Raw genomic sequence first — 12,439 nt, forward strand, 5'->3', positions numbered from 1 at the left:
CCTGTGGTTTTAATTGAAGAGGGCAGTCCATAAGAGCAGACCGAAGGATATCAAGGATCTTGAAACATCCTGTATGAAGGAAAGATCCCTCCTAATGTGTTCTCCAATCTCATAAAACATGATTTTTAAAAAGCTATGTGCTGTTATCCTTGCAAGGGGAGGGTGCACAAAGTATTGAAAACAGGGGTGGCAATAATTTTGAAACCTATCTTTTTTAGATTGATTTGTATTACTTGTTACAAACAAAAATTTTCTCTGAGCAATTGTATTAGTATAAAAAAATATCAATTTAAAATTTTTGGAGCATACAATATACTGTAGCTCAGTATTTATAAATATTTTATACAGTATTTTTTGCTCATCTTCATCATGGGCGCTAATAATTTTGGAGGTGATTGTATGTAGGGAATAGTGTGCCGTTTGGGACGCAGGCCTCTGTCTCTGGCAATGGAGACTGGCTGATCACAGAAATGCTTCCACTCTCTCCTTCTATTTCCTCCTATTAGTAGAGCTGACCCAGAAAACTGAGATGAGCCTTGGATCCTGTTGATTCCACATTTAGTAGCCTAACATCAACAGCAATTATTGGCCAGAGTGCGGAAGGGGAAACACTGTCGGCATCCCAAATGGCAACATATTCCCTACACAGTGCACTACTTTGTCCAGAGGCCATAGTCAAAAGTAGTGCACTATAAACGGAAAAGGGTGCCTTTTGGGAAGCAACCTTTGTTTCATGCTGTTGAAAACAAGCCAAACCAGCCTGGTGGTGGAGGAAACTGTGGCTCTTATATAAACACACATCAGATCCATCATGTCCTGTAATACTAACGAAAAACACAGAAGGGCCACAGACAACAAACCATGTCAGGGCAACCAGGATAAATTGTAGTGTACAAACATCCAACAGATTTCACTGGTGGTACAAGAGAATACCCACACACTCTTCAGTTTGTGGAGATTGTCCTCTATGTAGAAACCAACACATCATTCAAGCTGCAACCCAGGAACTTTGTGTTTACACAAAATAATTATGGAAAACATTTCTTCATCTCTTAATTGGTAAAATACAGAAAATGAAATTCCTCAGAGAGCTTACCATGCCTCCCTAACTGTATTCTCCAGAAGATGATTAGGTAGATAACTGCCACTGTATAATCAGTCAAACCGTTTGTTTCCATACCACACTTTCTCACGGAGTGGTTTTATAAAGGAGTGCAATTACATAAACTTGAACATGAGAGAGAGCGAGGCAGACGAGCTCCCGCATCTTTCATCATGTTTTTACAAAAAGATAGATTTAGAGTTAGATAAACTTGGATTTTTCAGCAGGGACATATACAGGATGCTACCCTCCACAACATAACCTTCACTCCAAATCAAAACTCCAAACCTACAACCTGATTTGGACAAAATTACCTGGAAGGATTCCTAATGCCAAATATTCTTATTTCCAAGCTATAAAGAAAATGCTCTGGCAAACAAACAGAAACCTGAAAACACTGTCCAACCTGGAACTGAGTGAGTAATGTTTAGTCTGAAGTTACTTTTAAAGCCAAGAAGAAAAATACATTACAATGATATATTTCACTTTATAAGGACTGAATGCTTAACTTAGGCTACCAAACAGATCTGACTGCTACTTCAATTAGCACTGAGGTGTGAAGTATGAGGTGTCAAAGCCCTTGAGCCCAACAATGGCAGGATAGTTTTAAAGCCTACCCCACCCAATTGCAGAGGCCTTTGAAGCCCCCTCCTGCTGTTCCCAGGTCATTACAGTACAGTGCCCCCTGGATTCAACTCTATTTTGAACTAATATGCAGCAAGGACACTTCAATTGTAAATTACCTCAATAAGAAACTATATTTTTGCTTTGATAACATCAGAAGATATCCTCCTCGCAATCTCCAAAATACAACAGCCACAGGCCAACTTTGTTTGGACGTAGCTAGCTGGGATGTTCTACAATGAATCTGCCTCCCGAAAAAGTTTATCCCAAGTGGGTGTGACACCTACTCCCGTTGCCTGCTGCACTGCTGCTTGGATTCCACCTGGCGATCTGTTCACCGTCTGCCCTGTCTCCCCCTGTCTGGTACAGGTACCCCTGCCACACTCCCCCCTCTCTCCCGAGCTTTTGCTCGCCTCCAGCACACACGCTCTGTTGGGGCGAGTGACTCTGAACTTAAGATGGATAGCCCCGCGTCGTTATATTTTTTTATTGTGCTTTATGCTATTTGTCTCATGACTCCTGCGTGCTTTGTTGACTATGATCTTGCTTGTTTACCCGCCCGTGGGACAGACTATGTTTGTTCCCACACTCGGGACTCGGACTCTATTGGTTACATGGTCTCTTGGACTCCAATCCTATTCTAACCACCTCTCGCCTGCTTTGTATTCATGTTACCTGATGAAATTGCTGTACAATATGATCTTGTTGCCATCCGATGCACATTCAAATGTCATAAAAAACCAACACTGCAGAGCTCTCCCTGTCCACGGCCGTGCCCTGATTGTATTACTGCTGATGATATCTGGAAATGTGCACGTACACCCTGGCCCATCTACTGTTGCTAGCCCCAATTCTGACTTGTGCTCTGATATCTGCTTCACTGATTTCTGCTCTCGTAATAGCCTGGGCTTTCTGCATGTTAACACAAGAAGCTTTTTACCTAAAACTGCTACTCGGTGAAACGACCTGTCCTGATTTGTCATAGACACTTGCTAAAAAAACTTGAATGAGCAAGCCTTCCTTCATGACCTGGCCTCTGTACATTTGTATAGAATCAGCTTGATCCCCTCTGTCGAAGTCGCTTGGACCTTCCTTTTTTGATATTTTCAGTGGTATTGTTAACAAACACGCCCCCATAAAGAAAATGAGAATTAAAAGCAGGTTCAGCCCCTGGTTCGACAGTGATCTGGCAGAGTTACTCCACCTCAAGAATTTTATTTGGCGAAAGGCTCGGCACACGTTTACTCAGGCTGACTGGCTCTCATTCAGGCAAATGAGAAATAAGTGCACTCAGGCTATCCGGAAGGCTAAAGCTAGTTACTTTAAGGAGCAGTTCTCTCTCTGTGAGTCTAACCCCAAGAAGTTCTGGAAAACGGTTAAAGATCTGGAGAATAAACCCTCCTCCTCACAGCTGCCCATGTCCCTTAATGTTGATGATGTGGTTGTTACTGACAAAGAGCACATGGCTGAGCTCTTTAATCACCACTTCATTAAGTCAGGATTCCTATTTGACTCAGGCATGCCTCCTTGCCCATCCAACATTTCCTCATCTCCCAGTTCTTCTAATGCGAGTAGCCCCGATGCTCCTCCCTCTTTTTCCCCTGCCCCGCTACAAAGTTTCTCCCTGCAGGCGGTCACGGAGTCCGAGGTGCTAAATGAGCTCCTTAAACTTCACACCAAAAAACCATCTGGGTCAGATGGTTTAGACCCTTTCTTCTTTAAGGTTGCAGCCCCTATCATCGCCAAGCCTGTCTCTGACCTTTTTAACCTGTCTCTCCTCTCTGGGGAGGTTCCCATTGCTTGGAAGGCAGCCACGGTGCGTCCTTTATTTAAAGGGGGAGTTCAAGCTGATCCTAACTGTTATAGGCCAATTTCTATTTTGCCCTGTTTATCAAAAGTGTTGGAAAAACATGTCAATATTCAGCTGACTGGCTTTCTTGATGTCTATAGTATTGTCTCTGGTATGCAATCTCGTTTCTGCTCAGGTTATGGATGTGTCACTGCAACCTTAAAGGTCCTAAATGATGTCACCATTGCCCTTGATTCTAAGCAATGTTGTGCTGTTATTTTAATGACTTGGCCAAAGCTTTTGATACGGTAGACCATTCCATCCATGTCGGCCATCTAAGGAGTATTGGTGTCTCTGAGGGGTCTTTGCCCTGGTTTGCTAACTACCTCTCTCAAAGAGTGCAGTGTATAAAGTCATAACATCTGCTATCTCAGCCACTGCCTGTCACCAAGGGAGTACCCCAAGGTTCAATCCTAGGCCCCACGCTCTTCTCAATTTACATCAACAATATAGCTCAGGCATTAGGAAGCTCTCTCATCCATTTATATGCAGATGATACAGTCTTATACTCAACTGGCCCCTCCCCAGATGTTAAACGCTCTACAACAAAGCTTTCTTATTGTCCAACAAGCTTTCTCTGCCCTTAACCTTGTTCTGAACACCTCCAAAACACAGGTCATGTGGTTTGGTAAGAAGAATGCCCCTCTCCCCACCGGTGTGATTACTACCTCTGAGGGTTTAGAGCTTGAGGTAGTCCCCTCATACAAGTACTTGGGAGTATGGCTAGACGGTACACTGTCCTCTCTCAGCACATATCAAAGCTGCAGGCTAAGGTTAAATCTAGACTTGGTTTCCTCTTTCACCCCAGCTGCCAAACTAACCCTGATTCAGATTACCATCCTACCCATGCTAGATTACGGAGACGTAATTTATAGATTGGCAGGTAAGGGTGCTCTCGAGCGGCTAGATGTTCTTTACCATTCGGCCATCAGATTTGCCACCAATGCTCCTTATAGGACACATCACTGCACTCTATACTCCTCTGTAAACTGGTCATCTCTGTATACCCGTCGCAAGACCCACTGGTTGATGCTAATTTACAAAACCCTTTTAGGCCTCACTCCCCCCTATCTGAGATACCTACTGCAGCCCTCATCCTCCACATACAACACCCATTCTGCCAGTCACATTCTGTTAAAGGTCCGCAAAGCACACACATCCCTGGGTTGCTCCTCTTTCCAGTTCGCTGCAGCTAGCGACTGGAACAAGCTGCAAAAAACACTCAAACTGGACAGTTTTATCTCCATCTCTTCATTCAAAGACTCAATCATGGACACTCTTACTGGCAGTTGTGGCTGCTTCACATGATGTATTGTTGTCTCTACCTTCTTGCCCTTTGTGCTGTTGTCTGTGCCCAATAATGTTTGTACCATGTCTTGTGCTGCTACCATGTTGTGCTGCTGCCATGTTGTTTTGTGTTGCTACCATGTTCTTTTCATGTTGGGTTGCTAGATTGTTGTGTTGTCATGCGTTGCTGCCATGCTATGTTGTTGTCTTAGGTCTCTCTTTCTGTAGTGTTGTGTTGTCTCTCTTGTTGTGATGTGTGTTTGGTCCTATATTTATATATATTTATTTTTTAAATCCCAGCCCCTGTCCCAGCAGGAGGCCTTTTGCCTTTTGGTAGGCCGTCATTGTAAATAAGAATTTGTTCTTAACTGACTTGCCTAGTTAAATAAAGGTTAAATAAAATAACAATAAAATAACAATCAGAGTATGAACACACACACACGCTACCACCCACATATGCACCCACACCCCACATGGGAATAAAGTAATGACACCGGCATTTTTCTCCCTTTAGAAGGCATTGTTGTAATTAGAACATTAGGAAAAAACACTAACAGAGAAAATAAGGTAATTAGCAGCTAACTAAGATCTTCTGAGGAAAATAATGGTTGCATCCCAAAAAGCACCCTATCCCCTATATAGTGCCCTACTTTTGACCAGGGCCCATAGGGAATAGGGTGCCATTTAGGACTCGTTCTGACTGCCTTTTATACAGCTCCCTCTAGGAATCAGTCAAACAAACAACATCAGTTAAAGAGAATAAAAACAAACACTGATGATGATTATAATGATGTCTTGCATTTATAGCCTATAACACTTTCCCTGAATCACAAAAGTACTTCACATTGAATGTTGGGAACTCTTTCTCTCAGAGGTGTGTTAATAGGGTGAAACTTTCCAGACCTGGTTTCAAATACTATTTAAAATACATAGATTATTTTCACATACATTCTGAAGTAAGTATTCAGATAACCTTTATTTGAAAAAACAAGTAATTGAATATTGGAATGTATTTGGAAATACTATAGTAATACACTTGGAAAGTATTTGAAAATACTCAAATACACTGATTCAAATACACTTCCATACATTTAACCCAGGTATTTGGAAATAGTATTTGAAAAAAGTATTTGAAATTACTTTCAAATACAATTTGGAAGACTATTTGGTTTTTACAAATAACCATTCAAATACTCAAATAAAACTACTTGTATTGGGCTGTGTATTTGAAAATACTCAAATACACAGGAACATTTATTTTAAAATGACACATACTCAAATACACGTGTATTTGAACCCAGGTCTTAAACTTTCTGACGGTTGCAGAGCAGAAAAAACACTGCAAAGAAAAAAATAATACTGTCTGTGTCCCAAATGGCACCCTATTCCCAACATAGTGCACTACCTTTGGCCAGAGCCCTGTGGGCCCGGTCCAAAGGAGCGCACTGCATAGGGAATATGGTGCCATTTGGGGACACAAACACTGTAAAACACTGCATAACAATGTTCTGTGCTACATGCAATAATAGACTCATGTCAGCTCGATAATATTCCATTGCTACCGGCGGGGACTCTGAACTTTTAGGCAGACTGAATGCTCCCCTGCTGGGCTGTGCTGCTCTCCACTTCCAACTAACCAGCCAGTCAGACTCACAGTGAGCAGCTGCCTGCTGCCACCGTTTAAAAAGTATGTGGACACCCCTTCAAATTAGTGGATTCGTCTATTGTAGCCACACCAGTTGCTGACAGGTGTATAAAATCGAGCACATAGCCATGCAATCTCCATAGACAAACATTGGCAGTAGAATGGCCTTACTGAAGAGCTCAGTGACTTTCAACGTGGGAGTTCCAATCTGCCTCTGGAAGCAACGTCAGCACAGGAACTGTTCGTCGGGAGCGTCATGAAATGGGTTTCCATGGCCGAGCAGCAGCACACAAGCCTTAAATCATGATACATAATGCAAAGCGTCAGCTGGAGTGGTGTAAAGCTCGCCGCCATTGGACTCTGGAGCAGTGGAAACGCGTTTTCTGGAGTGATGAATCATGCTTCACCATCTGGCAGTCAAACTGACAAATCTGGGTTTGGCGGATGCCAGGAGAACGCTACCTGCCCCAATGCATAGTGCCAACTGTAAAGTTTGGTGGAGGAGGAATAATGGTCTGGGGCTGTTTTTCATGGTTTGGGTTAGGCCCCTTAGTTCCAGTAGAGGGACATCTTAACACTACAGCATACAATGACATTCTAGACTATTCTGTGCGTCCAACTTTGTGGCAACAGTTTGGGGAAGGCCCTTTCTTGTTTCAGCATGAAACCCCCATGCACAAAGCGAGATCCATACAGAAATGGTTTGTCGGGCCCTGACCTCAAACCCATCAAACACCTTTGGGATGAATTGGAATGCCGACTGCAAGCCAGGAATAACCGCCCAACATCCGTGCCCGACCTCACTAATGCTCTTGTGGCTGAATGGAAGCGAGTCCCCGCAGCAATGTTCCAACATCTAGTGGAAAGCCTTCCCAGAAGAGTGGAGGCTGTTATAACAGCAAAAGGGGGACCAACTCCATATCAATGCCCATGATTTTGGAATGACGCGTTCGACGAGCAGGGTCCACATACTTTTGACCATGTAGTGCACCTCACAGCCTCACGGTGTGTGTGTGTGTGCGGCCAGCATCCCTCCGCTCATCTCTCTCTCTGGACTGAGCTGGGAAAGTTTACCCAAAATAACAGAGTAAAAGTGGATAAGGTTAACTGTGTAGAACTTAGTAGAACTGTGTCGCAGAATAAAGCCAGTCTGCATTGAGAGGAGCAGCAAGTCTTTCCATACTGTGTTGACCCATCATCCAGGCAGGGGAGCAGTGGCAGCTACATTGTCGCTCTAGCAACTGTTGCTATGTACCAGAGAGTTTAGGCAGAAACAGAACTCCTCTCTCCTAACATCCATACTCCCATCTCTCTCTCCCGCCATCCCTCTCTCTCTGTCTCTCCCACCATCTCCCCGTTCCTCTTTCTCTCTCTCTCTCTCTCTCTCTCTCTCCCCCTCTGTCTCGTTGTCTCTCTCTCACTCAGACACCTTAACTGGGGTCAGTGCTGGATCAAACCGTTGACGAGGTGACACACGCCATTTATTACTAAACACTGGGCACAGTGAGCAGTCGTCATATCAACACTCACTTACCTAGAGACACTAAACCGAAGTCCAAACCTTCATTTACAGTAATCGGCCCAGACTGTCTTAAGTCATTGAATATGGGGCCCATAGGGATCTGGTCAAAAGTAGTGCATTACACTCCCCTATGCATTTATTTGGACAATGAAACTAAACTGTAGCGGTGCGTGGGTAAAATCACTGGGGAAGCCAAGCCCCCCAAAAAGCCATATTACAACCTATGTGCTGTGATAATTGCGTTGTTTACTCTATAACCTGTTAATTCATATGCCTTGACACTGTGCTATATAGGCCTAAAGGCCGAGACAATAAGAAGACACAGTGGCAGAATACATTCAACCACACCTTTGTTTCATCACAAAACCGGAGATCAATATCTGTTCAGTGAAGTCCACAAAACATTGCATGTAACAAACAGTTACATGACCTACAGCATGGTCAAGCAAGTTAATGTTTCCGACATTTTCGGGCTACTAAACAACTATTGATTTAGAACACCGGAGATTTACTGCATGTCGCAAAGAAAACAGGAGCTGCCTCCACTATTCCAGCACCATTTCAACTTCAACATCATCAAATCACCTATGCTTAGTCTAATACAGTGACAACTAAAAGATTCCAAAAACGATTTAGTCCAATCAACATTAGCTAAATAATGGAGTTGGTCCTCCCTTTGCTGCTATTACAGCCTCCACTCTTCTGGGAAGGCTTTCCACTAGATGTTGGGGCAGCAGGTAGCTTAGTGGTTAAGAGCGTTGTGCCAGTAACCGAAAGGTCGCTGGTTCTAATCCCCGAGCCGACTAGGTGAGAAATCTGTCGATGTGCCCTTGAGCAAGGAACTTAACCCTAATTGCTCCAGTAAGTCGCTCTGGATAAGAGCGTCTGCTAAATGACTAAAATGTAAAAAATTGCTGCGGGACTTGCTTCCATTCAGCCACAAGAGCATTAGTGAGGTTGGGCACTGATGTTGGGCGATTAGGCCTGGCTCACAGTCGGCGTTCCAATTCATCCCAAAGGTGTTCGATGGGTTTGAGGTCAGGGCACTGTGCAGGCCAGTCAAGTTCTTCCACACCGATCTTGACAAACCATTTCTTTATGGACCTCGCTTTGTGCACGGAGGCATTGTCATGCTGAAACAGGAAAACACCTTCCCCAAACTGTTGCCACAGAGTTGGAAGCACAGAATTGTCTAGAATGTCATTGTATGCTGTAGCGTTAAATTGTCCCTTCACTGGAACTAAGGGGCCTAGCATGAACCATGAAAAACAGCCCCAGACAAATTATTCCTCCTCCACCTAACTTTACAGTTGGCACTATGCATTGGGGCAGGTAGCGTTCTCCTGGCATCTGCCAAACCCAGATTCATCCGTCGGACTGCCAGATGGTGAAGAGTGATGCATCACTCCGTAGAACGCGTTTTCACTGCTCCAGAGTCCAATGGCGGCGAGCTTTACACCACTCCAGCCTGTGTGCGGCTGCTAGGCAATGGAAACCCATTTCATGAAGCTCCCAATGAAAAGTTATTGTACTGATGTTGCTTCCAGAGGCAGTTTGGAACTCGGTAGGAAGTGTTGCAATCGAGGACAGACGATTTGTACAAGCTACGCTCTTCAGCACTCTGCGGTCCCGTTCTGTGAGCTTGTGTGGCCTACCACTTCGTGGCTGAGCCGTTGTTGCTCCTAGACGTTTCCACTTCACAATAACAGCACTTACAGTTGACCGGGGCAGCTCTAGCAGGAGTGGCTTGTTGGAAAGGTGGCATCCTATGACGTTGCCACATTTAAAGTCACTGAGCTCTTCAGTAAGGCCATTCTACTGCCAATGTTTGTCTATGGAGATTGCATGGCTGTATGCTCGATTTTATACACCTGTCAGCAACAGGTGTGGCTGAAATAGCCGAATCCACTAATTTGAAGGCATGTCCACGTACTTTTGTAAATGTAGTGGTACATATTGCCAAGCTTTCATTACACTCCTTTTATGTTCAGCTACAAGGTATACTGTGGCACTGCACCAAATACCATAGTTTCAAACTCCTAATTATCCTTACACCTCTCACGACTCTAGCCTCTTCCATGCCAGTCAGAAGAACTTATGCGTTTTATTTCTGAACAACCGAAAACGTGTTTCTCCACCGACAGTTGGATAAGGGGAACCATGGGGTGTTAACAACACTCAGTGGAGACTAGAGATCCTGACTGCCAATGTGTCCAGCCTGAGACATGCCATTAAGTTGACAGAGGTGACTGTCAAGCTCTGACACTGGTGGGTGACATCTAAGCCTTATTCCCACTACTTCTGACCAGAGCAATATCGGCACTGGTCAGAAGTAGTGCACTATAGGGTGCCATTTGGGACGCAACCTTACTCTCAGATGTCCAAGACAACATGTCCAGCCTTGGTCTTGGTCCACTAATCCTAAATATAACCCTTTAAACCTAAAGAATGTGCACTGGCTAGCTAAAGCATGACGACCACTGCGCTTTTCGGGGATCGGATGACACGGACCATCCAGAACAAGCTGTGCATAAAACGGACTGTGTACTACTACTGGTTTATGTTGGGCAATAAAAATATTGAAAAAAGTTGTATATATTTCTGGACACCGTTGTACACTGGACACTCACCCATGTTGTAGCCATATGGAGACTCGCTGGCTCCATCCTGGAGGCTCGCCAGTATCTCCCCCTTTCCCACATCGCTGTCCCCCACCAGGAGAAACTTGAGCAGAAAATCGTAAGCCTTGGCGGGGCTGGTTCTGTGGTTCATCCTCACGATGAAGAATGATTATGTTCCATCATGCAACAACTTGTACAAGACTGTTCAATCACTTCTTCTATTTCTCCTCCAACTCAAGATTTGAGCTGTGTGACGCACGAATCAAAGTAGCAAAGAAGAGAGTCAAGTTGAATGTGGTGTTATTTGACAGTTCATCCAGTGGATAGCCTTATATTTTCAGTCATAATTCATGTCTGGGAACTCACAATGTATCCATTTACAATAAATGGATCAAACACAGATTTGAAGTCTCCTAAAATAGGAGTTTGAATGAAAGCTACAAGTGTCAATTTTGCCAACGAAAGTGAAAACACAATGTAACAAACAATTATACAAATTAGCCTACATCTACAATGTGGTCCACTGTAACATCAAAGCATCGAACCTGTTCCTGTGCTCAAATCCTCATTCCATAAATCCTTCATTCGCGCTACCGTGCCATGAAAGTACCAGATGTTTCATTTGTTGTAATCCTGAATTGCACTGCCAACCACACTGTTCCGCAGCTCTGTCTGATCTCTGTCGTTTCCTGTCCCCAGTAGCGGCAGAGTCTCGAGTTTTGCGCGGTTATGGTTGGCTCATCCACCGGGTTGCTAGGGAAGCCTTGAATCCGTAGTAGGCTAGTCGCTGCAAACGTCCGTCAAAACCCCCAAACATACCAACCCATTTGATTCAATAGAGGGGTGTGGCTACCACTGGTTGCCAAGCTTTGTGCGGTCTTGAGCTGGAATCCACCCTACCACTGATTTCAGATCAGTGTTAGTGATTTTAACCCTATAGTAAGGGCTAGGATGACGGCTGTTTGAACTGATACCAGGTCAGTGTTTGCGGGTGCCCGCAGCAGCCGCTGGCTTGGCAACGGATAGCGTGGCTCGGTTTGTGTTTGTTGTTGTTTTGGCTGGGCATGATTACTGATTACTGATTTCTGACGTTGCGCAGAACACCTCCGAGGATTTAGGGACATTAGGCTATTCTATTCAGACAACAATGGGGCAGTCAGCCACGCTCCAAAACAACAGCACATATCGAGAAAAACAGTTACAATAATTCTGATAAGGGAATTATAATGAAAAGCCGGGTTAAAATATGATCAATAATAGTATTACCTAATTTAAGGGATTAAGTTTTCACTAAGGAAAAACAGTTTGAAACAATAGGCTACGGCATTCAGGAAAAATACAACTGCACCATAATTAATGAAGGGCTATATACATGTGATCTACTGCTCAATAGGAAGAAAACATATTAGGCTGCTCTTGTCCTGTGAATAGCCTATCATACAATGATGAAGGTATTCTAATACCAAACGAGACTGCAGTGTAGCCTACATTCATCAGTGAGTAAATATTGCATTGCGCAGCAGTACAATATGGTTTACACAGTGTAGTCAGTGTAGTGGATGGATGCCGCGGGTCTGTTGATCGGATGGGTTACGTAACAATAAGAGAGGAGCTGCCTGCTGGCGCCAGTTCCAACTCCACTGTGGCCATTACGTAATTGCACACCAGGCACCAGACTATTGATGGATTCGAGGAATGAATTCGGACATGGACATATTTTGTACCCTAATTACATATTCGTTATTAGCCTACAGCATCAATGGCATGGGACATAATGTACATGATAATA

General features: G+C 44.1%; 1 protein-coding gene across 2 annotated transcripts in view; it reads right to left on the reverse strand.

The window, feature by feature from the left end:
• Window positions 1-11,459, reverse strand: part of rab40b (RAB40B, member RAS oncogene family) — a 59,225-nt gene extending 47,766 nt beyond the window's left edge. The window contains exons 1-2 of one of the 2 annotated variants that reach the window (XM_041888860.2): window positions 11,196-11,459; window positions 10,660-10,896 (exon numbers count right to left, since the gene is read on the reverse strand). In XM_041888860.2, coding sequence (XP_041744794.1) covers window positions 10,660-10,801 — 142 coding nt within the window. In that variant the 5' untranslated portion in view covers window positions 10,802-10,896; window positions 11,196-11,459. Of the gene's footprint in view, window positions 1-10,659 lie in introns of both variants that reach the window. The other variant, XM_045225072.1, reaches the window with a different exon arrangement.
• Between the last annotated feature and the right edge of the window lie 980 nt (window positions 11,460-12,439).

This window comes from Coregonus clupeaformis, chromosome 1 (genome assembly GCF_020615455.1).
Source record: "Coregonus clupeaformis isolate EN_2021a chromosome 1, ASM2061545v1, whole genome shotgun sequence".
Classification (NCBI taxonomy): Eukaryota; Metazoa; Chordata; class Actinopteri; order Salmoniformes; family Salmonidae; genus Coregonus; species Coregonus clupeaformis.